This window comes from Enhydra lutris, unplaced genomic scaffold (assembly GCF_002288905.1).
Source record: "Enhydra lutris kenyoni isolate GAN:26980312 unplaced genomic scaffold, ASM228890v2 scaffoldscaffold36, whole genome shotgun sequence".
NCBI classification, from domain to species: Eukaryota; Metazoa; Chordata; class Mammalia; order Carnivora; family Mustelidae; genus Enhydra; species Enhydra lutris.
Window position 1 is genome coordinate 2,663,428 of NW_019154120.1, and position 26,513 is coordinate 2,689,940.

Below are 26,513 nucleotides of genomic sequence, written 5' to 3' on the forward strand. Positions count from 1 at the left end.
ATACTTTAGTTGAGGCACTAAAAATGAAGATATCCATCACCGATAAATATTTTGGGGTCAAGTGCAACATTTTAAATACCCAAAGCTGACACTACCCTCCTCACTACCTCTCCGCATCACCGGCTCCCGACATCACTGCATTTCCTCTACATTTCCATTTCCAAATCTGTTACCTTACCTGATGTGTTGTTTAAGGTGGCAAGATTTTTTATATGCACGATGACAGTAAAAACACTTGTACGGTCTATCTGCTTCGTTTACAAAATTATTATTAAAATAACTTTGAAAAAACTGGTTTCTTGGAATGGGCTGGATAAGACCTACAAACCAAAAGAAAATCAGGAATAATTCACTGTTAATGCTACTAAAAAAGTTAAACGTCAAAAAGCATCTGCTTTCCCCAGAAGACGAAAATTTTGAGGAGTTCAAGTATAGAGTCCAACGTTGCCACTAAAAGCTATCTTAACTGTGTTAGAAAAAAGTCCATTGGGAAACACAAAGTTAATGGAAGACAGGTATTTTCCAACATAAGGATTATCTGTGCATCACAGTTATTTCCTTTGGCTCTAGAACCAATTTTTAATGGATTCCTATGTCTGTTGGCATGGAACCTAAAGAAACTATGTCCCAAATGTAGGTTAATCGGGACACTCAAGCCCTTGTTGTTCAGCGTGGAGACTGCGTCCTAACTACTGCAGTAAACTCAAAACACATGACTCTAACACGATCTTTTGTTCTAAAAACAAGTCAGCATTTTCATAGAAATGTTATTAAAGGGTTATCTGTGGATAGCAAAACTGCTAACTTAAGTATTTCAGGCTTGACATACTTTCGGTAAAGGAAGAACCCTTCGGGTTGACTACGTAATAACGCGTCTTCATCAAGCTCGAGTTAAATATGCAATTCCAGACAAACACACCTGAGCCTTTGGAATCACCTCACATCCCCTGGAACATGAAGAGGAGGACTTTCACAGTCAGCTTCCCCTGGGCTGCTCCTCCTTCCCCCGGGACGGCACAGCTGCCCGCCAGGACCTGGGCCTGGCCCCCAACCTCCCTGCTCCCGTCACTGCGCCAGTGACTCCCATGCGAGGCTTCTCGGCAGACACCTTTCAAGTTACTCCCCCCCCAACTCCCTGTACATGAGAAGCGCCCCTCCCCCTGGTCATACGGGTCAGGTGTTTCAGAATTTCTGAGAACTCCCTTCCCAGTCTGGTTAAATCACCGGCCAGTCCTGGGGATTCTACTTCTCCAATGCCTCGTAAACCTGTTTCCCCATTTCTATTCTGCTGCCCCAAATCTCAAACCACGCAGAAAAAAATGCCAAAGCCGGAGAGAACTCAGCGGCTCCGCTAAGCCCCATCACTCCTCAATCAGACTTCCGTCCTAATGCTTGCGTCCGAAGCCCATTCAGTTTTCAAAGGGAACTCAGAACCCTCCCTTGTGATCTGTGTTCAATCCCCACAGCACGAGCCCTTAAGCTGCCACGGCTTTCCCCACTTCTCAAGTGTCCCGGACCCGTGGAGCCGAATCAGGGCCATCCGGAGATGCTCCCTGTCCAGCAGCTCTGATGCTGTTCTGAGCTCCTGGCCGTTTCCTGGCCAGTCGGCTCCCGCTCGCCTTTCCCAGGACCACATACTGAACCTATGGGGACAAACCCCACAAGGCGAGCCTCCAAATCTCTGTTCTGCTCAACCTTCTCCTGTCACTGAAGGAAGCAACAGGCTCACATGCCTTCAATGGCTTCCTACCAAGTACGTCATGCCCACGACTGCTCAGCTTGGCATTCCAGCGCTGGCTCGCCCTCCACGTCCACCCGCGCACCCTTCCCGTGTCCCTCTCGACCCTACGCTCTCGCTGTTTTCTGAGCAGACCCAGCACTTGTCACTGTTCCTTCTCCCAACTCCTTTCCCCACTCCCCTGGCTGTGGTGTGAGCACGGGACCTGTCCCAGGGACACAGCCTTGAGCCCATGACACCTGCCGAGGAGAATAGGTAAAACGACCCAGGAAATTCAGCGAAGAGAACGGGAAGCTCGTGTGAATATTCTCCCAAAGGGCAACTGAGAAGAGGGACGTGTCAGGTCTGGGTCCGCTGGGGAAGCCGTGACACTCAGAGCTTACACAGGAGGTCTCTTGGGAAAAGCTCAACAGCAACCTGTAGGCCCGATGATTTGGGATCTTATGCAAACAGGCTCAGTAACTATTAGCATATAAGTATCAATTACAATTATAAACTCCAAATCAATAGTAGCTGATAATCCATTTTTTTGCTCGTCAAACTCAAGAGAATGGCTTCGCTTTCCTTTTTAAAAAAAATTTTTTTTTCCAAGCACACTCCACAGAGTGTGGAGTCCATTGCGGGCTCGATCCCAGAACCCTGACCTCAAGACCTGAGCCGAACCAAGAGTCAGATGCTCAACCAACCAAGCCACCCAGGCACCCCTGAAATGAGTCGTTCCTATGAAAACCACCAATAAAGAAAATTTTTAAACTCAGTCCACCACTAAAATGAACTGTACAAATATACAAATTTGAGAAACTAATTTTCTGTACTTTACTAGATAATATATACATTAAAAAGCAATGAGAAAGAAAAATAAAGTGAAATAATTTTAAGCAACTAGTTCTACAAGTGCCATTAAATTTCTAGAAATAGGTAAAATAAATGAAATTCAACGTAATTTTGAAAAAGTCGAGGTCCTCCAGTGGTTGTCTTGTATCTATTTTATTGGGGAAAAAGACACTTCACAAATAGGAAAACAAACTAGTGCTTTTGCCATTTTGCCCACCAAAAAAGACCAGGCCTCACAAGGAGGGGCACGGAGAAGCTGCTCCCAAGCTTACCAACGAGTCAGACCTGAAACCAGTCCATGGAGTCTGGGCTTCAGGTGAACATCCTCCTGGAGCCCAGCCCGGCGGGTACAAACTCACTTGCTGGTAAGCCTGCGGTTTTGCAGGAGCGGCCAGGCCTGGCCCCGATCCCGCTCCACTGGACAGACAGCCCCGCGCTGCCGGCCCACAGCGTCGGCCTTTGCTGAGCAGCTGGACGCCCGAATCTGACCGCGGGCACTCACGCTGGCTGTCCGCCCCGGCCCTCACGCTCCCGGCCCCTCGGAGGCCCACTCTGAGGGACACGTCTGCTCTACACAGGGTCCCCCTCCGGCCACCTACCTCTGTAGCAACCCCCCAAGCACACAACTTTCTCCTGTGCCTCCTGGAACCCACGTTCTCCATCATAAACCGCTTCACAGAATGTCTAGTTCATCGTTTCTTTTCCATACCAGGGAGTCTAGGTCAACACTGAGTCCCTGGAAGCTGGAACTCACTTCCGGTGACTGTTCTGCTCGGGGTTGAGCAGTCCTAGCCTTGCGCCGGAGCCCGGCTTGGGCCTCCTGATCTGCCGTCACTTCCTGCCCAATCCTGCCTACAGCAGCAGGAGCGGGTCCCTGTGTCCCACTCTCACGCAGCCCATGAGCACTCCGGCGCCGTCTCAAATACTTAGGAAGCATAAGAAGAAACACCGGGGAAGCTGCTCTCGGAGATGATCGCCACCACCAGTTGTGTGCACGCTAACGAAAGAGCTTGCTCCGGACAAACAGAGGTGCGATCGAGCACACACACTGTTCTGGACAGACTGCGTACGCATACATGTCTACGGCCCTCCCCAGTCAGTACATGGGACCCCATGCTCATCCTCCTTCCGACCTCCGCAAGGAGCTCCCCTGGACCGGTGTGTCCAGCTCACTACGCGGAGCTGCGCTCCGCCACCGCGCTGCGGTACACAGCGGGTCTACACGGCTGCTTACCTTGGTGATCCCCCGAGCCAGAGGCTACCAGCTCTAGGGTGCTGTCCCGGCAGATGTACTTAGAAACAGGGCCCTAAACGGTCCTGACCCCTTCACAAGTGGGGCGGGGGTCCCCCACTCGGAGCTAGTAGAGCAGTGAAATGACAGACCTCATTTTTCAGATGCTTTGTCACTTCCAGTGATTTTACAAATAAAAAGTTCTGTTACATAGTTAGGCTAATTACCAGGTCTCAATCTTTGAAGAAAAAACAAAACAAAGGGTGAACTAAACACACGTAAATGTGCTACTGTCTTAGTAGTAACACGTCGTTCCTACTAGACCATCAGTCACTCTATATAAGGAAAGTACTAATCTCAAAGAAAGGCACGAATAAATTCCAGTTGATTAATCTTGTGTTTCAAAAACAAACTGGAAATGTCCTTAAAACTTCCTAAAATTCCAGGACACCTGGGTGGCTCAGTCGGTCAATTCTGACTCCTGGTTTTGGCTCAGGTCCATGATCTCGGGGTCGAGATCAAGCCCTGCGTCAGGCTCTGCGCTCAGCGTGAGATCTGCTTGAGACTCTCCTCCCCTCTCCCCTCCCTCGCTCTCTGAATACATACGTACATACAAACATACATAAAATCATAAAAAAAGAACCTTTCTAAATTCCTCCTATGATAGAGGAAAAAGCTTTATCTTGTTACATCACTTGGGGAAAATGTATTTAAATCTTAGAAGAGCTTTCATATATTGTCAATAGTAAGAAAATGCAAATACAACAAAATAAGAAAATGATGACAAACAACACATTATATATCACATATAACGTGTAAAATAAATAATGAGGTTAGACAAATGTGCTTTCAAAAAGCAAGATAAATGCTCTAATGTCAATATAATTAAAATATGAATATAAACTCAGAAGATCAATCGTGACAGTCCTGAGGTTTAAAATAACACTTTCTTGGTTCCTGGCTCACTTTCAGAGAAAAGGTATTTCAAATATCTGTGCTTCACAAAATGAAAAAACAGGGACACTACACACACACACACAGACAGTCATCTAAAGGGGAAAACAGCGACTTCTAAGAATAGATACGTATCAGTCTGTGACTTGGAAACTAAGGAGCAACTCCGTATCCGAATCTCTTTCCCTCAGCTCCGGTCCCCCAGTTCTCCTGAGGAACCGGCGGCGCTGCCACTGCGGAAGCTGAAGACGAGGAGCAGCGAGCTCCGGCTTACGTCTGCCGACACGGTTCCCACAGTAGACTCAGCTGATATCCGTCCTCCCATAAGGATACAATTAAAGGAAAAGAAAGAAGAAAGAAAGAAAGAAAGAAGAACACATTCTCCTTGTGATGGGAACCCTCAGGACTCAGTCTCTTCTCAACCCTCCCGTGCGTCACACAGCTCAGCACGGCGCACCCCCAGCCCCAGCCGACCCCTTCCTCCAATTCCCCCTCCCCCGGCAAACACAAATTGGACCTCTTGTTCTAGGAATTTCCTTTGGTTTCTTCTTCTCAGATTCCGCACAGAAGGGAGATCATGCAGTGTCTGTCTTTCTGCCTGACTCGCCACACAGCGGTAATGCCTCAAGGTCCGTCCACGTTGCTGCAAATGGTAGGGTTTCGGTTTTGTTCTTTTTTATGGGCAAATAATATTCCAAAATTTCTTTACCCACTCAACCACCGATAAACACTTAGGTTGTTTTTATCTCTTGGCCACTATAAAGAATTCTGCTATGAACACAGCGGTGTGGTTATCTTTCGGAGTTAGCGTTTTCATTTCCTTCGGATATAGTTCCACAAGTGATCACATGGTAGCTCCAGTTTTAATTTTCTGAGCGTCCTCTACGTGTTTTCCATTATGGCTACACCTATTAACAATCCCACCAACAGTGCACAAGGTCTGCTTTCTCCCCACATGTACGTCAACATTTGTCATTTCTCATCTTTTTGATGAGAAAAGCTGCGAGGGGACACCTCACTGTGGTTCTAATTTGCATTCCCTACAGACCAGAGGTGTTAAGCATCTTTTCATGTACCTGTCAGCCTTCTGACAATCTTCTCTGGAGAAAAGTCTATTCAGGTAGTTAATCCACTTTTTAATTTTTTTTAATTAATGTATTTATTGTTTTTTTCTTTTTTTTTTTCTTTTTTGCCATTGAGTTGCATGAGTCATTCCTGTACTTTGGATATTAACACTTTGTCGGGTACCTTGATTGCAAACGATCTCCATCCCACAGGCTGTCTTCCCACTTTACTGATGGTCTGTGCTGCTGTGTGCCGACTTTCTACTCTGACGTAGTCCCACTTGTTTTTTATTTTGTTGCTTGTGCTTTAGGTGTCCTATCAAAAGCATCATTAACAAGACCCAGGTCAAGGAGCTTTGTTCCTATGTTTTCTTCTACAACTTTTATGGTTGCAAGTCTTACATTTAAGTCTTTAATCCATTTTGAGTTACTCTCTGTAAGTCATGTAAGGCAAGGGTCTAGTTTCATTCTTCTGTGTGTGAATAATCAGCACTCTTTGCTGGAGAGACTGTCTTTTCTCCATGGAATGTTCTTGGCTCCCTTGTCAAATACTAGTTAACCATATATGCTTGGGTTTATGCCTGGGCTTTCAAATGTATTCCAGTTTGTTTTTATGCCAGTAACACAGACTATCAATGAGGACAGCTTTATAGTATAGCTTGAAATCAAGAAACATAACGTCTCCTGCTTTGTTCTTCTTTCTCATAATTTCCATGGCTATTCAGGTTCTTTATGGTTCCATATCAATTTTAGGAGTGATTGTTCTACTTCTGTAAAAAAAACAATGGAATCTTGACAGGATTGCACTGAACCCACAGATGGCTTTGACAGTATTGACATTGTGACAATGTTAATTTTTCCAGTCCATGAACATGGGCTATTTTTCCACTTATTTGTGTCTTCTGCAACTTCTTTCATCAGTGTCTTTTAGTTTTCAGGTACAGATTTTTTACCTCCTTGGTAACTTTATTCCTAAGAATTTTCTGGTTTTGATACTATTGCTCTAATTAAGACTTCCAGCACTAGGGCACCTGGGTGGCTCGGTGGGTAAAAGCCTCTGCCTTCGGCTCAGGTCATGATCCCAGGGTCCCGGGATCGAGCCCCACATCAGGCTCTCTGCTCAGCAGGGAGCCTGCTCCCCCACCCCCTCTCTCTGCCTGCCTCTCTGCCTACTTGTGATCTCTGTCAAATAAATAAATAAAATCTTAAAAAAAAAAAAAAAGACTTCCAGCACTATGTTGAATAGGAGTGGTGAGAATGGGCATCCTTGTCTTGTTTTGATCTTAGAGGAAAAGCCTTTACCCTTTCATCATCAAGTATATCGTCAGCAGTAGTCTTGTCATACACGGCCTTTATTATGTTGAGATATGTTCCTTCTTTGCCTAATTTGTTAACATTTTTTATCATGAATAGATGTAGAATTTTGTCAGATGTTTTCTCTGCATCTATTGGGATCATATGATTTTTTTTTCCATTATTCTGTTAATGTAACATATCACATTGATTGATTTGCGTATGTTGAACCATCCTTGCATCCCTGTGATAAATCCCACCTAATCGTGGTGAATGATCCTTTTAATGTGCTGCTGAATTTGGTTTAGCTGTTTTTTATAGAGAATTTTTACATTTATGCTCATCAGGGATATTGACCTATAGTTTTCTTTTCCAGTAGTGTCCTTTTCTGGTTTTGGTATGATGATAATGCTGGCCTTATAAAATGAGTTTGGGAATGTTCCTTCCTCCTTCCTCCAGTTTGGGAATGTTCCTTCCTCCTTTTCTTGGAAGCATTTGAGAAAGTTGATGTTAATTCTTCTTTAATGTTTGGTAAAATTCACTAGTGAACCCATCTGGTCCTGGGCTTTTCTATGTTGGGAGACTTTTGATTATTATGAATTTGCTAAGACTTTGTTTTGTGGGCTAACATATGGTCTAACCAAGAAAATGTCTGATGTATGCTTAAGAAGAATGTGTATTCTGCTGTTTTTAGTTAGAATGTTCTGTATATGCCTGCAGGTCTGTTTGGTTTACAGTGTTGTTCAAATCTGCTGTTTCTTATTGATTCTCCACCTGAATGGTCTGTTCATTGTTGACAGTGGAGTATCCGAGTCCTCAATGACTACTGTGCTACTCTTTATTTCTCCTTTTGGCTCTTAGTTTCTGCTTTACATATTCAGGTACTCCCACGATGGATGCACGGGTATTTACGACTGCTATATCTTCCTGATGTATTGACCCCATTATCATTATATAATGACCTCCTTTGTCTTTTTTTTTTTTTTCATGATTTCTACTTTAAAGTCTATTCTGTCTAAAAAAATAAATAAACAATAAATAAGTATATAAATAAAGTCTATTTTGTCTGATGCAAGTATAACTTCCCCTTTTTTTTGTTACCACCTGCTTGAAATGCCTTTTTCTATCCCTTCACTCTCAGACTCTGTGCATCTCTTCAAAGCTAACATGAGCCTCTTGTAGGCAGCATATCAGTAGGTCCTGTTTTGCGATCCTCTCAGCCACTCTGTGTCCTTTAATTTGAGGATTTAATCCATTTACATTTAAAGTAATTATTGACAGGTAAGACCTTACTAATGTCATTTTGTGAATTGTTTTCTGAATCCAATGTTCCTTGTTTCTTATTCTGTTGTCTTTTTTGTGCTTTGATGCCTTTTGGTATCAGTATGTTTTAATTTCTTTATCATGCTCTTTTGTGTAATTATTATATGATTTCCCCTTACAGTTACCACGAGGCTTAGACAGATTATCTTAAACTTATAACATCCTATTTTAAATGGATAATAACTTCAATAGAATTCATAAATTTTACATTTTTACTTCTCACCCTCACACTTTAGGTTATTGCTGTTATAATTTATATGTTTTTTGCATTATGTAATAACAGATTACTGTATGGTTATTTTTACTATCTTCTCTTTTTTTAAACTTTTAAATGAAAGTTGTAAGTAAAGTGCACCACTATTACCATATTGCAGAATCTAACTATGATTGCATATTTGCCATTACCGATGAGATTTATGCTACTTTCTATGTTTTTATGGTGTTAATTATTATTCTTTTACTTCCACTTGAAGAAATCCATTTAGTGTTTCTTGTAAAAAAATCTGGTGGTAATGAACTCTCTCAGCTTTTTATGATGGTAATAATGAACTCCCTCTGAATATTATGATCACCTTGACTCCAATACCTCCCCCATCTGCACATAACTGTATTTAAAATCTAGCTGTTGAGTTAGAAGAAAAAACATTTAGAGTTTAAGACAGCATGTCTAGTGAAATACAATTCATAACATACAATAAATTTCACATTATTCATGCTAAGTAAAAATTACTGGTGCTTGAGGAAAATAATTACTGGTGCTTGGTACCAAGACACAATGACTACTTAGAAAGTCATGGTGTACTCTTCCACACTTCTGTGCTTGGGCGTGCAGTGGTAATGGGTATGCAGAGGAAGTGAATTTTACTGAACACAACTCTGGTCTAGAAGTCAGAAGATCCAGATTGTTGTTCTACCTTGAGTACAAACTAGTTATATAACCTAAAAACAATATTATAATTAGTTTTTACATCTGTACAAATGAGGAACACAGAGAGGCTTTGGAATGACTATTTTTATGTTCCTATACAGCTCTGGAAGTTTTTATGACCATATGTTACTACACCACCAAGAGTGTTCCCTTAATATGCAGACTAAATGACTTGGTACTATTGTCTTAATGCATTCTAATACTTTCCTAAGTGACAGTCTTATTCTAAATGACATGATGTGTTTTAAGTAACTAGGCTGAACTAGAACAGCTCATCTCCCAGTGAAGTCAAATAATTGTTAACTATCGATGCTAAAACCCTCTAGTCACATTTTTATCAAAATCTGTCCCCCAAAGGTTATTAAAGTCATGACCTTTCTATAGAGCCCCGAGGAGCTCAGAGTCTGAAAGAAGAGACAGACACAAATAATAATGAAGTTAAATATGAAAATAAATGCTTGCAGTATTTTACACTTCACAATGTGAAGCCACCCCATGAATCATTTCCCTCATGTATCTCATTCAGCCTAGACCAAAGGAGAATTCTGCTTCCACTAATTAGGTCCAAGTTTTGATTCACAAGCATCTATGAGTCCAACAAGTGAAATGTGCCCTATTTTACCCGTGGAAAACATCTGAGGTATTAGGACTGCAGTTTAACTCAACAAGGGTTTAGAGACTTCAAGTCAAGAAACCCCTAGGTGTTTGATTTGATTAATGGCAACCTGAAAAAAACTGGTAACTGGAAGGTAACTCTCAAACACGAAGGCTAATTCTAGGGCCACTAAATAAACATTGAATTTGTTCTGACTTTCAGAGATTTTTCCACATTTCAGGTGCAGCACAAACCAGTAAGAACCTACAGATTATAGTAAAGATTAAATACACATTAAGTAAAATGTGTCTGTTGCTTTGCTTTGTGAACTACCAAAAGTGGACAAGGACATCAAAGTATTCTAACCTCCCATGGGCGCTTTAATCAGCTTCTAGGGTTTGAATAACTAACATGCTAAGAATCACAGCTCCTCAGAAGCTGAGAGGACCTCAGACATAAAATCATCAGAGAACAATACTTTGGGGAGGATGACCTTCAACTTGTTGTCTGTTTTGGAGTTTTCCACTTCTTCTACAGTCAATTTTAAGTACATTATTCTAGAAAAGGTCCACGTCATCTAAGTCTTCAAATGTGTTAGCTAACTGAACTACAGCTACTACATCTAGTATGTCCCAGTACGCTTTCCCTGAACTATAATCAAAAATTGTGAGATTATGCTGAGTGAAATAAGTCAAGCAGAGAGAGTCAAAATCATATGGTTTCACTTATTTGTGGAGCATAACAAATAGCATGGAAGACATGGGGAGTTAGGAGAAGGGAGTTGGGGGAAATTGGAAGGGGAGGTGAACAATGAGAGACTATGGACTCTGAAAAACAATCTGAAGGGTTTGAAGAGGTTGGGGGGTGGGAGGCTGGGGGAACCAGGCGGTGGGTATTAGAGAGGACACGGATTGCATGGAGCACTGAGTGTGGTGCAAAAAACAATGAATACTGTTATGCTGAAAATAAATAAATAAAATGATTTAATAAAAAAAAATTGTGTCCTGTACAATATCTACTTTTGAAAATTTTATTTTTTTCTATCCTAGGATTTGATCAACTTTCTATTTCACGTATATTTAAAAGAGTATGTATTATAAAGTAAAAGCTATAAAATAACCCTTTTCACATGTGAACTTCAAAGTCTCTCTAGTCTCACTGTTTCATCAAATTGATCAGAGGATCTTTCACTATAGTTTAGAATTTGAATATTTCTCTTTTCTTGTAATTTTTCTTAGTTTATATACTTGATGCTATGCTCCTAAATAAAGATTCATGATTGTTGATCATCTTATTAGCAGATTATAATTTATATTCATCTAAAATATCTCCCTTTATACCATTTAACCTTTATATTCAGTTATACTTTGATGTTAATTTTGTTCATAGACTATGAACTATATTGCCTGGGACATAATGAAATACAGGAACTGCACAAAAAGAAAAGTTTTAGCACAGAATTCAATGAAATTTCTTTAATTTTGTTTAGCACTTACAAAAATCATTTTTCAGAAGATTCTCATAAGCAGTGTTTTCTTTTTAGAAACATGTATTTTCTTTTTCAGTTAACAAAATTGTACTTTACCTTGATTATAATAACTGAGACTAAAAAAGCCTTAAAAGCTGGAAATTTTTTCTTTTCAGTTCAAAGATTAAAGCAGCCATACAACAATAATCGGTTCCGTACTGCGTAGGGATCTTAATATAAAAATAACAGAAGGCACCGTGTACTTCACATAAAGAGCACTTGTCCATGCTGATAGCTCTACTGAAGCAGAATTTTTCTTCAATGAGAACTTACATGCTAATACCTTCAGTTGCACACATCATTTCTTCCTTAACCAAGAACACAATCTGAGCAACAGTTCAGACAGAACTAAGATTTTCATATTGATCGTGGAACATATTAGGCCACAAAGCAAAACCGCTGAACAAAAACTTCATTAACACCGTGCTTAAAACTATGTAGACCGTAATATTTGTATGATCCTTGCACGGTACGAAGAGGGAGAGAATCTTACCTACGTCAGTTATGAGAATCGGCTCTTGCAAAGGAATGTCGGGGACTGGAACGCTGGCCTTGCCGACTCGAACCTTTGCAGGTTTACGCTGGTGTCTCATCTTTCTTAACTCCGTGTGTTTGAAGTGAGAAGCGATGTGAGTCTTCCTATGGCCTGAGGTTCGAAACTTTTTGTCACAGTGAGGACAAGCAAAAGGTCTGACCCCTAATAAAAATAAAAGTACACCACAGAATTATTTAAAGAAAACACATCTAAACAATTAATGCCAACATAAAAATCTAGTATTTTGATACTGATTTGAATATTCATCATGTCACGCTTGTAATTTCAGGGACGTTATCCATGAGAGTTACCTTCCCTTGTTTGCATACTTAGATGTCATAAGAGCATTTTAAAGAAGAATTTGTTAACGTTGCATCGTAAAATATTTAAACCTTAAATAGATAAAAAAAGATACTCAAATATTTGGTCCCTAAGAATACTGGAGTGTGTGCGACAGCACTCTCTCAAGCCGTCGTCTGTAAACTGGAACGACAGTGTCCGCGCCACACAGGCCGCCGGGGTCCAATACACCCGGGTCTGGACAGCACCAGCAGCTCTGAGCGCTTGACAGGTTGTTGCTCATCGGGAATAAAGCCGCCACCACTGACAACGACAGAAAAGGGCTCCTCTGAACAAGGCTCCATTATCAGTGCTCTCCTTCCCTTACAGTTTCACTAGTAAATGAAACTGGAGATTCCTAAGAAGGGCACAGGACAAAACTCAAACGACACAAAACATTAAAATCTCCACCCCAAGGTCAGCTTGGCCCAGGAATCCCGGGCCATAGGGGAAGTGACCGCTAGTGGGACTGGGGCTCCTTGCAGGAGGGAAGGGGGGTAAAAAGGTTGAAAACAGACGGCTGGGTGCTGGGTGGGGTCACGCAATTTCTGAATAAAGTGAATTCTGAATTCACTTGAAGAGTAAAGTTTGTGATTTGTGAATTACACCTCAATAAAACTATTACAAAATTACTGCCTAAATATGAACGTTTTCAGACCTCAATACCGATGACAAAATATCGGAACGGTAGAGCAGGTATCAGGTTTTCCCTCGGGGCCAAGGCCTCCGCACCAGCCTCCTGAGGTGTCCCTTCCACAGAAAGGCCCAGCTCCTGCACGTGCACACGAGGTGGCCCACAAGCTCCCCACGCAGCCGTCTCCTGGCCACTTGCTTCTCCCCGCGTGGTGCTGCTCCCTGCTCCCCCGCGGAGCCGCTGGCTCCCCATGCGGGACGCGCTGCGAGCCCGGCCTCCGGAAGGGAAAGGCAAACCCGCACACGGGACCAGGAGCCCTCGTGGCCGCAGCCAGGGTCCCCAGACCCAGGGAGCCCGCGCCCCCGAGCGCCCTGTACCTGTGTGCAGACGAATGTGCACTTTGAGGCTCCCCGACGTGGAGAAGCTCTTCATGCAGTACTGGCACTTGAACGCCTTGACGCCTGTGTGCGTTTTGATGTGAGCGGTGAGGGTGCTCTTCACGGCGAAGGCCCGGAAGCACTGGGGACACTTGAAGGGCTTCTCGTGAGTGTGAATACGGATGTGGCGCACCAGGTCGCTCGGCTTCCGGAACTCCTTGGTGCAGTAGGGACACACGTGCCACCGCACGCCATTCTCCTCGCGGATGGAACCTGCAGCCAAGGGAGAATCACACACAGCCCAGCGCTGGCACCGGAAATGAAGGCACCCGAATGTCCCCCCAGGGTTAGGGTCGGACAACACACCGGCCCTACGAGGGGCGACACGCTTCTTGCCACCGCAGAAGATGGATGATCCGTTATGACAAAGCTTGAAACTTCCACGATCACTGAAATCACTGAAGACTGTGATTTAATCTTCAGAAAATCTGACCAGCTCCATGAGGACACTAATCACAGCCTGTGAGAGGTCAGAGCGCTAACCACACGGGAACAGAAACCAGTCGCGGCACAAGCGCAGCCCGTCGGGAACGGGAGGAAAAGCAGATGCGAGCAGAGGACTCCACGACCAGCTCCAAGAACACGGAGCGAAGGAAGAAGCCAGAATAAGCACCGTCGCAACCGATCCGGTGTCGTGAGCAAAATTCAACACATGTGCAAGGAATTAGGAGACGATGGGGGCGGGGGGCGCCTGGGTGGCTCAGTGGGTTAATAAGCCTCTGCCTTCGGCTCAGGTCATGATCACAGGGTCCTGGGATCAAGCCCCGCATCGGGCTCTCTGCTCAGCGGTGAGCCTGCTTCTCCCCAACCCTCTCTCTCTCTCTCTCTGCCTGCTTGTGATCTCTGTCTGTCAAATAAATAGAGAAAGAAAGAAATAGGAGATGGGGAATTTTCATGCTGCAAAAAGGTACTTGTAACTAGGTATGACAAAGAAACAGTATGTACGACACATATGAGTCCATGATCAAATATAAAAGACTCTTGTAACTTTAAGTATTATTTTTTTAAAGATTTTATTTATTATTTATTTGACAGACAGAGATCACAAGTAGGCAGAGAGGCAGGCAGAGAGAGAGGGGGAAGCAGGCTCCCCGCCTAGCAGAGAGCCTGATGTGGGGCTCGATCCCCATACCCTGGGATCATGACCTGAGCCAAAGGCAGAGGCTTTAACCCACTGAGCCACCCAGGCGCCCCTAATCTTAAGTATTATTATTCAACTTTCAATCAGGTTTAAAACTATTCCTAGCAAAAAAAATAAATAAATAAATAAAAATAAAAGGTAAAACTATCCCTAGCAGAAGAAAAATCACAAGCAGAACTTAGGGAAACATAATAAATTATTTCTAAATTATAAAAATTTTTTAAACAAAATTCAGCAGGATCACTTTTTATCTTTTATAATTTTTTATTAGATTTACTCATCTCATCTGAAGTTAAACAGACATCTACAATGAGGTAAAGAAGTCACCTGAAATTACACAGATTGTGGCCAAGGTAATGAAATTCATCAGAAAATATTAACTGTCTTTTTAACTATATCTATACAGACAGAGCTTTATTAGGGGGGAAATCTTTTGTTTGCTTCTCTTTGTTATTAGTAAATGCAAGGAATTCTCCTTATGTTAAGTGAATCTATAAGGAAAGAAAATGTATTTTCCTGAATATAATGCTCTTTTCACTCCTAACATAGGTTAGGTAAAAGAATAAAAAAGAGCATAAAAATAGTGACACAATGGAAATCAGGAAAAATCACAGGGAAAAGGGTAAGAAATAAGGAAAGTGGCTTTAAGAAGGAGAGAAAGACAGTATTTTATGGTGATATTGTTTATATTACAGAAGTCTGAAATTTAATAAATTTTCTCTATTGGTATTAAATCGTAAGTCATAAAAGTACAATAATTACCTCATGGTCTTATGACAAATCAGAAAAACAAGGTATAAAAAGGTGGGAGAACTATAGTATCAGCCAAACTTGGGAAATCCCCACCCCATCAGGTTTTTTCTGGACAAAAATGAAAACTTTGTCTTTAATTACCTACAATGACATAACATAAAAATGTCACTGAGCTCTAATTATTTCTGGGAATGGACTGGAACAGAAATTACAGACTAGCAGCCCTACAGATGTCTCCAAATGTGGCCTGCATATGCTTTGTTTGGCCCACACACTATTAGGAAAAAAAAATTAAATCCTAGTCGACCCTCTTTGACAAAGTGAAAGATCTGGAAAACCAGATCTGCATTCCCGCAAGGCAACTTTCTCTGGTGTTGGGCAACTGCCTTCCTCTTCCAACATATTAGTGAATTTAAAAGGAAAAACATATATTAAAATCATCTTCAAGATGAAAAGGCAATTGCTAAAACTTTTTTAAAAGATTTTATTTATTTAAGAGAGATCACAAGCAGGCAGAGAGGCAGGCAGAGAGAGAGGGGGAAGCAGGCTCCCCACCGAGCAGAGAGCCCGATGTGGGGCTCGATCCCAGGACCCTGAGATCATGACCTAAGCCGAAGACAGAGGCTTAACCCACTGGGCCACCCGGGCGCCCCTAAAATTTAACATCTAGACTTAACTTTTAAAAAACTGTCTAAAATCAGGAGGAGCTAAATAAACGCATCTCAGTACGACATCTGACTTAGGAAAACAGGAAAGCGAATCCTATTATAGCCAAGAAAAGGTCCACTTTCCCTGCCATGAATTTATTGTGTTCTAGTGATACACGCCAATGAAATTAGGTAAGATATGGAAATATGCAGTATAAACTATACGAAAAAGGTAAAATCATTATTTACAAATGATACAATTATATGCCTTAAAAAACCTGAAACTAAGAAATAGGCCCACATTTTAATACTTGGAAATCAACATCATTCCTAGCCAATAAAATCCAAAAGAAAATTTTAAATTACTACTAAAATATGAAAAAAATACAAAGAAAAGATCTGAATAAATGGAAATACACACTCCATTCTTTGGTACAAAGATGAAAAGTTATGGACATCAATTTTCACTGGTTAAATCACATATACAAATACCAATAGGAATTTTTTAAAAACTAGAGTTCTGGAACTTTGGAAGACAATTCTAAAGTACACATGAAAAAGTAAGCATGTGAAAATCGTCAAAACTGCACGTTGAAAACAGCGTAACTGGGGACAACGAGGTGTGCTAGCTACGAGGGCACACTACAGAGGTACCAGAACACGTGCATACAGACAGATCTGTGCCCAGAACACAGCGCAGACAAGACGCGCACAGGGCTGTGGGTGTAAAGAACGGCATGGTGTCAAGAACGGCATAATGTCATGGTGTGTGGACAGCAGGTGTCTGCCTGGGAACAAAAAATAAAACAGAGTCAAAGATTTAGTTTAAAATACGAAGGTAGGAAAGTGCTGGATAAAAGAGGTTATTTCCCATGACGTCAGCATCAAACTCTATTATACAAGTTCAAAATCCATGACAAATTTGGCTATGGAAAAACAAAACATTTCTCCCTTTTAACTCAAAAAGACAAATAAGAAGAGAATGTACGCTCTCAAAATCCTGTCATCCCTAATATGTTACAGCAAATCAAAGTCTGGAGTCGGCCGGCTAACAGAAAACGCAGGGGACTATTAACATGAAAAGCTGCTCAACCTTTGACTCCTCACAGGAGAAATGAAATTAAAACCACAGTAAGAAACCATTCTGAACCTACAAATGCGGAGAAAGGACCTCCAGATTTGGATAACAACCCGTTCAAAAGGCTACGAGCAAACAGGTACCCTCTCCCTGCCCTACTGTCGTCCGGAGAACAGACAGACACAGTTGCACGGAAGGAAAAGCAGCAGTATCAACCACAATTTTTCAAATATGCACAGACTTCTTTTCCGTTGTTATCAGGCACGTGAGTGACACAAACAATGAAGTCCGAGTGAGTCCCGTGGGCTGGATCAGTTTTATCGCCGTCCTGTTGGTGACAGTCCCGTGAGCACCGGACAGTGCGGCACACTGAAGTTCATAGAGTCGAAGGATTTGTATCAGTTTATTATCGCTTATATTAGCAAAGCCTGCAAACAACCTAAATAATTACTTATCCATGAAAGGGAACAATCCCTAGACATTTAGTAAAATAAGGTATCACGTGGAAAAAAAAGTAAACTGCAAAAAAGATATACATACAGAGTATGCCCGCACCCTGCTAAAACGCAATGTAATGCACAATATAATTGCCCTTGCTCGTTTAACAAACACAGACAGCCCCATGGCCGCCCAGGCCCTGGAGAGGGGCACGTGGAGGACAAGGACAAACAGGGGGTCATTCACTGTACACTGTTTTAGATCTTTTGAATTATGTGACATGAGCCAGTCTTATCCATTGAGAACAGTAATTTTAAGGTGTCTGTCTTCCTTCAGGCAGTCGGTTACCACGAGTCAGGAGCTATCCTACACGGCTTCTCCCACTCGGTTCTCTCCCACTTATCCGGTCATTGCTCCACTTCAAAGACGACAAAGCCGACATTTTATTTTGTTAAAGTATTTTTTTTAAGTCCTCTCTATACCCAAAGTGGGGTATAGAGATCATCCCAAGGTCATCCCAAGGTCAAGAGTCGCAGGTTTTACTTCCTGAGCCCACCAAGTGCCCCCAAAGCTGACATTGTCAAGGTCAGCTGACTTGCCCAAGGTCAGGTGCCAGTCGGTGGAAAAGTCAAGGCACATATGGAAATCTCCAGTTTTCTCAGAAACCCCACTCCAAGGAGAGCACTCTCTGCGCACCCCGTGCCACTGCGGGCCTGCTCCTGCCTCTGCAGGGACCAAGGACACAGAGCTCCACCTGTGCGGGGCCAGGACCTGCGCTCGTGGACGGGGCCGAGACCGTGCAGATTCGTCCCAGGGGGTAGGAACACGGGAGAACGCCTGCCTTCAAGGGACGCCTGCCTGGCTGGGTGGGAAGAGCAGGCGCCGCCTCTTCTCAGGGCTGGGTCTGAGCGCCGCATCAGGTGAAGAGATTACGTAAAAATCAATCAATAAATAAATCTTGGCCCAAAAAAAGTCTACCCTGGAAAGACAGCAGGACCTAGACGGAAGTACTTTTACCAGGCAAAGAAGCAAAAGCCAGGTATGACGTTCCGGGAACTTCAAGTTCACGGTGGCCAGAGTGTGAGACGGCAGGTGGGGACCAGCACAAGTTGGAGCTGGAGACAGACGGGGTAAGACACCAGAGAAACTTTGTGCCACGAGAGCTGTGCCACCGGAGGAGAACGAAGACACTGACCACAATTCGCTCAAATACGCACAGATTTTGTTTTCCTCTGTTATCAAGCACATGAGTGAGAGAAATAATGAAATTCAAGAAGGACCCGTGGGCGTGTCCTCCTCACTCTTTAGTCAACTCCACGCAAGGGCAGGTCCTGGGGACGCAGCCAGTTCCATCTCCGACATCCGCTGCGGCCGTGGTGGAAAACGAGGATGACAAGGGGACGGGACCCCGCCTTGCTGGCGGGAGGCAGGACTGAGTGACAGGAAGACACCTGCTGAGTGGTCAGTGGGACCAGAGGGCACCCCCTGTACTCAGAGAACCCGGAGTTCAGCAGTGGGGATGGACGGACGGGCTCTCCTGGGGCCGCATCCACGTGCTGGCCCGGACCCCAGACATAGGGGCTTGGCTGCTCTCCAGCAACTACAGATTTCCCCAGGAGCCGCAGGTGCACACAGAGGCTCCCGCCCTGGGACAGACGACAGGCCCAGAACATCGCTCTCTTTCAAGCAGCGAAACACCAAGTTAAATGCCCATCCTCAGACCGAACTGTTGTTCAGCAGCAGCCACTGGGGGGACGCGCGCATCCTGTGGGTTGGGTGCAGATGCCGGAGCTCCAGAGCCCGCCTGCGAATGCAGTAAAGCAGCCACGTCTCCCTCACTCCTGTCACCGAGTACTCCACGACGTGGCCGAGTCCTCAGCGGCTGGGTCCCAACGCAGCACATGCAGGGTAGGCTACGGGATGCTCGAACCAGCTCGCCGTGGAACCCTGCACACTGGTGGCGTCGAGCCACCATGTCTTACAAACGCGTCAGGGCGTGCTCAGCAGTGACATGTCAGCGCCCTCGAGTGGGTGGGCGAAGGTCCCTCGCGCGGCCAGCGACGGACTTCGTGGGCCACTGGCCAGCAGACTGGCCCAGGAAGAGCCATGTGGCCACACCCTTGGCACGGCTCACGAACAAGGAGACTGTGGACAAAATGAGCCTCGTGGACAGTTGCTCCCAGTCACCTGGCCTCTCAGCACCGATCAGGGGCTGCCACTGACCCCCCGGCTAGACTCTCGGCCGGAACCGGGAGGGGACAGCGGCCGGGCCAGGCTGGACTCCATGAGGCGCAGGGAGACGGGGCTGGTACCGGGCCAAGGCTCCGACTCATGATGGCGACGGCGTCTCCTCCAACCCAACCAGGTTTCCTAGGGTCCCCTCACATCCGGAAGCTGCCCACGGCGCTCGGGGTGGCAGACGGTGACACACAGGCTGCGGCGCCAGATGCAACGCAGAACTCGGAGCCTGGGAACAAGGGTGGAGATGAAGCCACGTCTGCAGGTGACAGCCGGCGCCCGTGCCGGGCATGGCCGGCCTCCCCAGCGCCGCGCGGTCTGCGGCTGGGCAGAAGTCAGGCAGCGTAAACCCCTCTTCCGGGGCTCCTGCGGCGGCCAGAGCTCTCCCAGCGTCGCCGCGCCCCCTCCCACGGCGCTTCCCCAGCCCGCGCTCTGCGCTCAGGACGGGCGTTGGGTTGGGGCGGTTAGTGCGCTCGGCAGAGACCGAGCTCTTCGAAACCGTGGCTAGACACGGAGGCTTCCGCTGTGGAGCCGGCACACCCTCACGTGCCGACGGCCGTGCTGGGTCACCGGCGTCTGGGGCTTCTGGTGCAAAAGTACAAGCAGAACCGCCTACCTGCTTCCTAGACTCGTCGAACCTCCCGACAAACAAAGGAACCTTCTCCCTGAGGATATTGTGAGTGGAAGACGGGATTCATCAGAGTGCTGAGCACCGGAGAACGGGGACCAGTCCCCAGAAGCCGCTGCGACCGCTCCCGTGCTTGGGACGGAGCCGGAATGCCGCTGCTGCAGGGGCTCCCGCAGCAGAAAGCAACCAGGCCTTCGGGGCATCATCGCCCGACTGCGGCTCGTGGAGAAGCTTCAGATGCCTCAGGAGACCCGAGCTGGCCGAGAGGAAGAAGGGCGCGCATTTCCAGCAGGCGGAAGGCAGGCTCTGGACATGCCGGTGGGGCCCACAGAGCTTCCCACAGCAGAATGAGAACAACGCGCCGGTTGCGAAGGTTACCCGGCCTGCTCGTGGACACTCGTGTCGGTTCTCGCTGTCCCTTCCGAAGGGACACTCAGAAGGGGGGCTCCCACCTTCCTGCGTCCCGTAATCCCTTGCCCAGAGGAAGACGCTCTCTTGGCCGCAAACACCTCCGAGCACTCGCTCCAAGACCGATGCAGAAGACTTCCAGAAGTTCATGCCTTTCATCCATGCACAGATTACGGGCAAAGTAAGACACAGGACTCCTTGTTTATACCACGTTCGGTCACGCCTCTGCTTCATGCGATTCTGGAGCACGGCTCTGGGAAGCAGCAGCCCCTCTGAGGCTTCAGGGAGGGGTCACTCTGCCTTCCCGCAGTGGTGGGATGCGCCCGTCGGAGCAAACAAGGTCCACATTACCAAGAAACGGTCCGATATCCAGACCCCACCGCGCAGAGAACACGCTCTCTCACCCTCTGGAAGCTGGTACAGCTCCTGTGAGGCGAAGATGGACCAGTAGGGCCCACTGATTTTGTTCCACGTGGCTCCCAGCACCTGCAGAACGTGCCTCTGACCGGACAGACGCACGCCGGGCGGGCCCCACCCATGGCTGCAGCCAGCCTGGAAGGGAGCCCAATGTGTTGGGTCTTCAACAAGAACACCTACCCTCCCAGGGAGCTGCAGAAATTACTCAGAAGTTTTGGAAGCACTCCAGAAGCCTGACGCTGAAGTTCTTAAAAATGACTCAAAGGTGTCCCTCCAGAGAGCAAAGCCATCCCAGCTGCTCTCCCCGTGCCCGCCAGGGAGCCCAGTTAATGACTGATAAACAAGGAATTTTTCTGTGCCATTCACACCCAGCTTTTCAACACTGCTTTGAGCTTCCTGCAGGATATGCATGATGACTTTTCTGTAAAACAGGTGTGTTTCTCCCTAAGTACAGCAAGTGACAGCAAGAGCAATCGCTTACAGGCCAACTCAAATCGTTACACAGAACAATGCTGTACAAGTGTGAGGAGAGTACAGTAGCCAAAAGTAACGTTTTCTAGATAGTATTTCACATTTTAACACCTGTGCAATTTTAGAAAAGAGAACGGTTTTATAATTTAACTGATTTAAAAGTAAGTACTGAAATTATTCATTTTTCAATAAAAAAGTGTATTTTATTAAGTCAAATTGAAAAAAAGAATATTGGCCAAGCAAATTTAAAAATGTGTCTTAAAGAAAAAAAAAAGGGAAAAAGAGAGGGAGAGGGAAGGGGAAGAGAGAAAAGCCAGAGCAACATGGAGGCCCGGACTGAAGACACAGCGTGCTCGCCATTAATCCATCAATCACTGTGATTTACCCCCTCAGAGGTTAAAAGAGAAAAACATATGATCATAGCAAAAGAGAAAGAAAAGGCATTTGATAATATTCAACATGAGGAAGAAAACAAAAAGCCTAAGCAAACCAGCAAGGGAAGGCAGCCTCCCAAATCCGAGAGCTTCTGTGAAAAGCCAAGAGTCACGCGTTTCCACCATGAAACTTTAGAACCGTCCCCAGAGTCGGGACGGCAGCGGACCACTCTCCACAGCACAGGCAGAGGTCCACACCAATGTTCCAAGAAGAGGAAAAATGTCATTATTCATAAACAATCTAGTATCTACGTGGAAAAGCCAACGTAATCTCCAAACGGCTACAATGAACAACAGAAATTCATTGGTTGCTAGATTCATGATCAGTCTATGAAGCCAATTATCTTCCTATATACCTACAGCAAACAAAACCTACAACATACAAGGAGTTTACAGAGACAAAAAGATAAAAGAATAAGTCTGAGAAGACTTGCAAGAGCTTTACGTAACAAGAGACACCAGCAGGAAGAGAAATATGTTCATAGACATAAAAACGCTGTATTTTACAGAAACCAACTTCGTCTAACCAAGACCAAGATAATCTGAAAGAGAATGAAAAATAAAGACCCACCCTTGCTGATTTCAAGAGCTACTTGAAATGACAGAGACAGCGCGTGGTGCCCGCACGGACAGACACGTGGGCACAGTTACAAACCCAGGGCTTAGCCACACACAGACAAAAACCAGATCTCCACAAACCCGGTATTACGTATCAGAGACACAGACTTTCCACAACGTGCTGCCAGACGACTAGTTACCACCTAGGGATAAATAAGATTCCAATCCCACCTCTTATGCATAAAAATAAAGTCCAAATAAACTAATGAACTGAATGTAAAGCCAAAGTTCTAATACTTCTGTTAGAACATATGGGAGAATTCAGGGGCGCCTAGGGGGCTCAGTCACTTAAGCAACTCAGCTCAGGTCTTCATCTCAGGATTGTGAGTTCAAGTTCCGTCACTTACTTAAAAAAAACAAATAGGGGAGAATTCAATGTGGGTAAAGGAAAAACTTCTTACACGAAACACAGAACACACGAACTATAAAGAAAAGACTGAAGGAAGAGAACAGAAGGCAACCAGGGCACAGCACAATCATAAAATTATGATTCTGAATCATCAAGAAAAGGCTGTTACAAAGATCGTGCTCTAGTCTAAGAAGATAAAATCCTCCTGACCTTTAGAAAGATTTTCACACAAAACACTTATACCATCAAGACAACTGCATTGAAGTAAAAATCTCTATTCATCTATTCATCAAAAGACATCTTAACAAGAGTGAAAAGAGAAGCTACTTCTGGAAAAGGTATTTGAAATACATAAATTAACAAAGAAGGTCCAGACCGTATACAGAAGTTCAACACATCAGTCAAGAAAAGACAGGATCTCTGTGGAGACAGTACATGACCCTCCAGGACCCTCCTAAAGGCTCAGACGGGTGACAGGAGCACCTCGGTTGTGCTCTCAGGCCCTGCGCAGTGGAGTTCTGTATATGTGTGACTACAACCAAACACACCCTTATCGTTCCATTTTTTAAGATTTTTTTATTTATTTATTTGACAGATCACAAGTAGGCAGAGAGGTAGACAGAGAGAGGGAGGAGGAAGCAGGCGTCTCCCTTATCATTCCATTTGCAGAAAATGTTAGTGATATATCAACTGTATTTAAAACTAGGAGTGTGTAAAACAATTGTTAATACAGAAAAACACACAAAATGAAACCGTCACAATGGCCCTTGGAGCGGAACGCTCTCCACCACGCGCATCTCTCACTGAAAACTCCTGTGCTTCCCTCCCATTTCCAGGAGTACTGGGCTCTCCCCCTTCCAACTCAGCAGAGCTCTTACTGTCTCACTGTGGCCCGCGGATGTCTCCTACCTCGAAACTCAGGGCACATCTTCCACTAATAATAGGCCTCTGTGGCCGCTCACTGCTGTCTCTGCTGCGCCTTGCCCACGTGCGGACCACCAGCACCTCCGAGCTGGCCGTCTTCCTAGCACTTCATACCCGCACTGCATTATATTTAGTACGAATGGGGACTCAGCTTCAAGACACATTACCATTAAAAAAAAATTAAAGGTCTTAAGTAAAAATAATATGTATATATAACTATAAATGACAAATAATTCAAAACAAAACCTAAAGAAAATCTCATAAGCTCTGAATATTTTACTATCAAAGAATTATACACAAATGAGACAAACCATGGAATTTTCAAACTTAATCCAACTACGCTCACATGAATGAGTCCTCTTAAAGTTTTCTATACTGTATTATACAAAAGCATAATACAAAGTAACAAGTAATTTAGCTGAACTATGAATACAGGAACTCTTTATTCATAACACACATCCTCCAAAGAGGAAGAAAGCAGGACTGAAAAGAAAGTATCAGTCTCTTGAATTATTCAAAGTAGACCTAAAATCCCAGAGTGTTCATGCATGTTAGTTTTAGAAAAAGTACAATGTTTGCTAAGGTTCTTACCAAGAATGACTTTATACCTAATTCTTTGGCAGTGATTAAGGTCATGACTGACCAGAGCCCCAGAAATGTCAAGGTCACCCGCAGCAGAGTAAGAAAGCAGGAGCAGGGCAGGTACAGAGACCTGGAGCCAACACTCGAGGGGCAGTGAGCACCGCTTCCAAGGCCACTGACCGGAAGGGCCACGTGCCGCAGCGGGCCACAGCAGAACGGGAGCCACATTCAGGCTACATGTTCCCCATCACAGTCTGGTCTAAGAAGGCAAAATCTCTGTGGTCTGAAGAAAGATTTCCACACAGAACAGCTATACCATTGTCATCCTTAAAGGAGGAAGTCACCAGCTTTCCGAAACACCTTTCTCTGTGACTTCAAAGAGCCAATATTTCACACGATAAATTTCGAACTTTGTTTAGTTTTAAAGATCTATATGTCCTAAGTTATATGGAAAATATAAAAGCATTTGTTAAATTTTGAATGCATACGGAAAATACCTCTTGAAATAAGAAACCAAAGTCTACTAAAAACCCTCCCTTTCACTGAACTACGTCAGCCGAGTAGTGACGGCGCCAGCGGCACGGGGCGCACAAGCGGGGACACACAATCAAGGGGAATCAGAAGCCGCTCCAAAGAGGCTGTGCTCATGGTCTCCTCGGGGTATCTGACAGCCCTCAGCCCCCCTTGCACCGCGAGTTCCAGAAACAGTCCCTACACAAATGTGTCCAGCTCCCTGAGAAGTTTTCATCATCAGAAATCTCTTTCTATAGAAGCGCGGCCCCAGGAACCCTCTCGTGAGGGATCACAGAGAGAAAATGCTGGCTCTGAACTCGTCCACTCGTCCAGTGGGTCTGGAATCCGGCAGAGCTGCATAAACGAGCTCAGTAGCGCGTGGTGTGTTTCACGGACTCAGTCGGCTCCAAAACGAAGGGCCGTGACCTCCGCACACTCTGCAGGCAGAGCGCGCCCCAGGCAAACCCCGCGTACGTGGATGGTAACCCCACTCTGAACCCCACACCTAACACTCAGGATGGAGCACGCCATCCTCCATCCGGGGCCCCTGCTGCTCGGGATTCCGCAGAAGTCAGGTCCCGCCTCCCACTGGGAGAAGCCTGAGCCGCCCACAGCCTGGTCGGAGCGCCTTCGAGGGTTGGAGCCCAGTGACTAGGGCCGCAGCCACGCACTCCCCAGGCTGGAAATTCCCACGCACTTACTGGGCGCACGTGAAGCAGGTATTCAAAACCATCACGAGATAAGCTCTCGGCCAGAAGGCTTCAGAGAGTGAACAGACACATGTGGGAGGGGTGCCCTTCCCCTTCCTTCCTCTCCGGACACCAGGAACAACCAGAGGATAAACTGCTTCAATCCCATCCCCCCGTGCTTCCCCTGGGACGAGGGGCAGATCGAGGGGACAAGGGGAGCAGAACTGCCATGGTCTGTGGTGGAGACAAGGGTCTCACAGCCACGTCAGCACTGCAAGGAGACGTGCTCAGGAGTGTCTGCGGCGATGACAGCGTCGGTCATTCCATGCCTCGCAGCAAGACGGCACTCGCTCCCCAAGACCTGGGGGAAGCAGAACGGTCAGAATCGCCGAGAAAACACTTCCAGAGGACACTGTTGCCCAAAAGACAGAAACCGATCGCATTCAGGGAAGATGTAGTGAGGCCCGGCCCCGTGTGAGAGCCACACGCGTTAGCCCACAGGGGAGCCAGAGACGAAGAGACTATATCCAGGCAGACAGCGGTCCAGGCGGGGGCCTGCGGGGCGGAAACACTGCGAGTGCTGCGAGTGCTGAGAGGAGAAAGGGCAAGCCCGAGTGTCCTCTAAGTGCTGCCCTCAGTGTCCACCAGAGCTCTCCGAGACAGCGGGAGAAAGGGGAGGAAGAAGACACCCCCGGCACAGAAAGCCTGTGGGAAGGATGGCCCTGGAGGCGCGTGCCTGCCCGGACAGCGCG

At 45.5% G+C, this 26,513-nt stretch overlaps 1 protein-coding gene across 4 annotated transcripts in view; it reads right to left on the bottom strand.

The window, feature by feature from the left end:
* The window catches only part of LOC111154305 (zinc finger protein 236), a 103,896-nt gene that overhangs the window by 45,779 nt on the left and 31,604 nt on the right, over nt 1–26,513 (bottom strand). For all 4 annotated transcript variants that reach the window (XM_022513818.1, XM_022513817.1, XM_022513816.1 and 1 more), the window contains 3 exons: nt 13,374–13,646; nt 11,982–12,185; nt 179–320 (listed from right to left, as the gene is read on the bottom strand). In XM_022513818.1, coding sequence (XP_022369526.1) covers nt 179–320; nt 11,982–12,185; nt 13,374–13,646 — 619 coding nt within the window. The remainder of the gene's footprint in view (nt 1–178; nt 321–11,981; nt 12,186–13,373; nt 13,647–26,513) is intronic.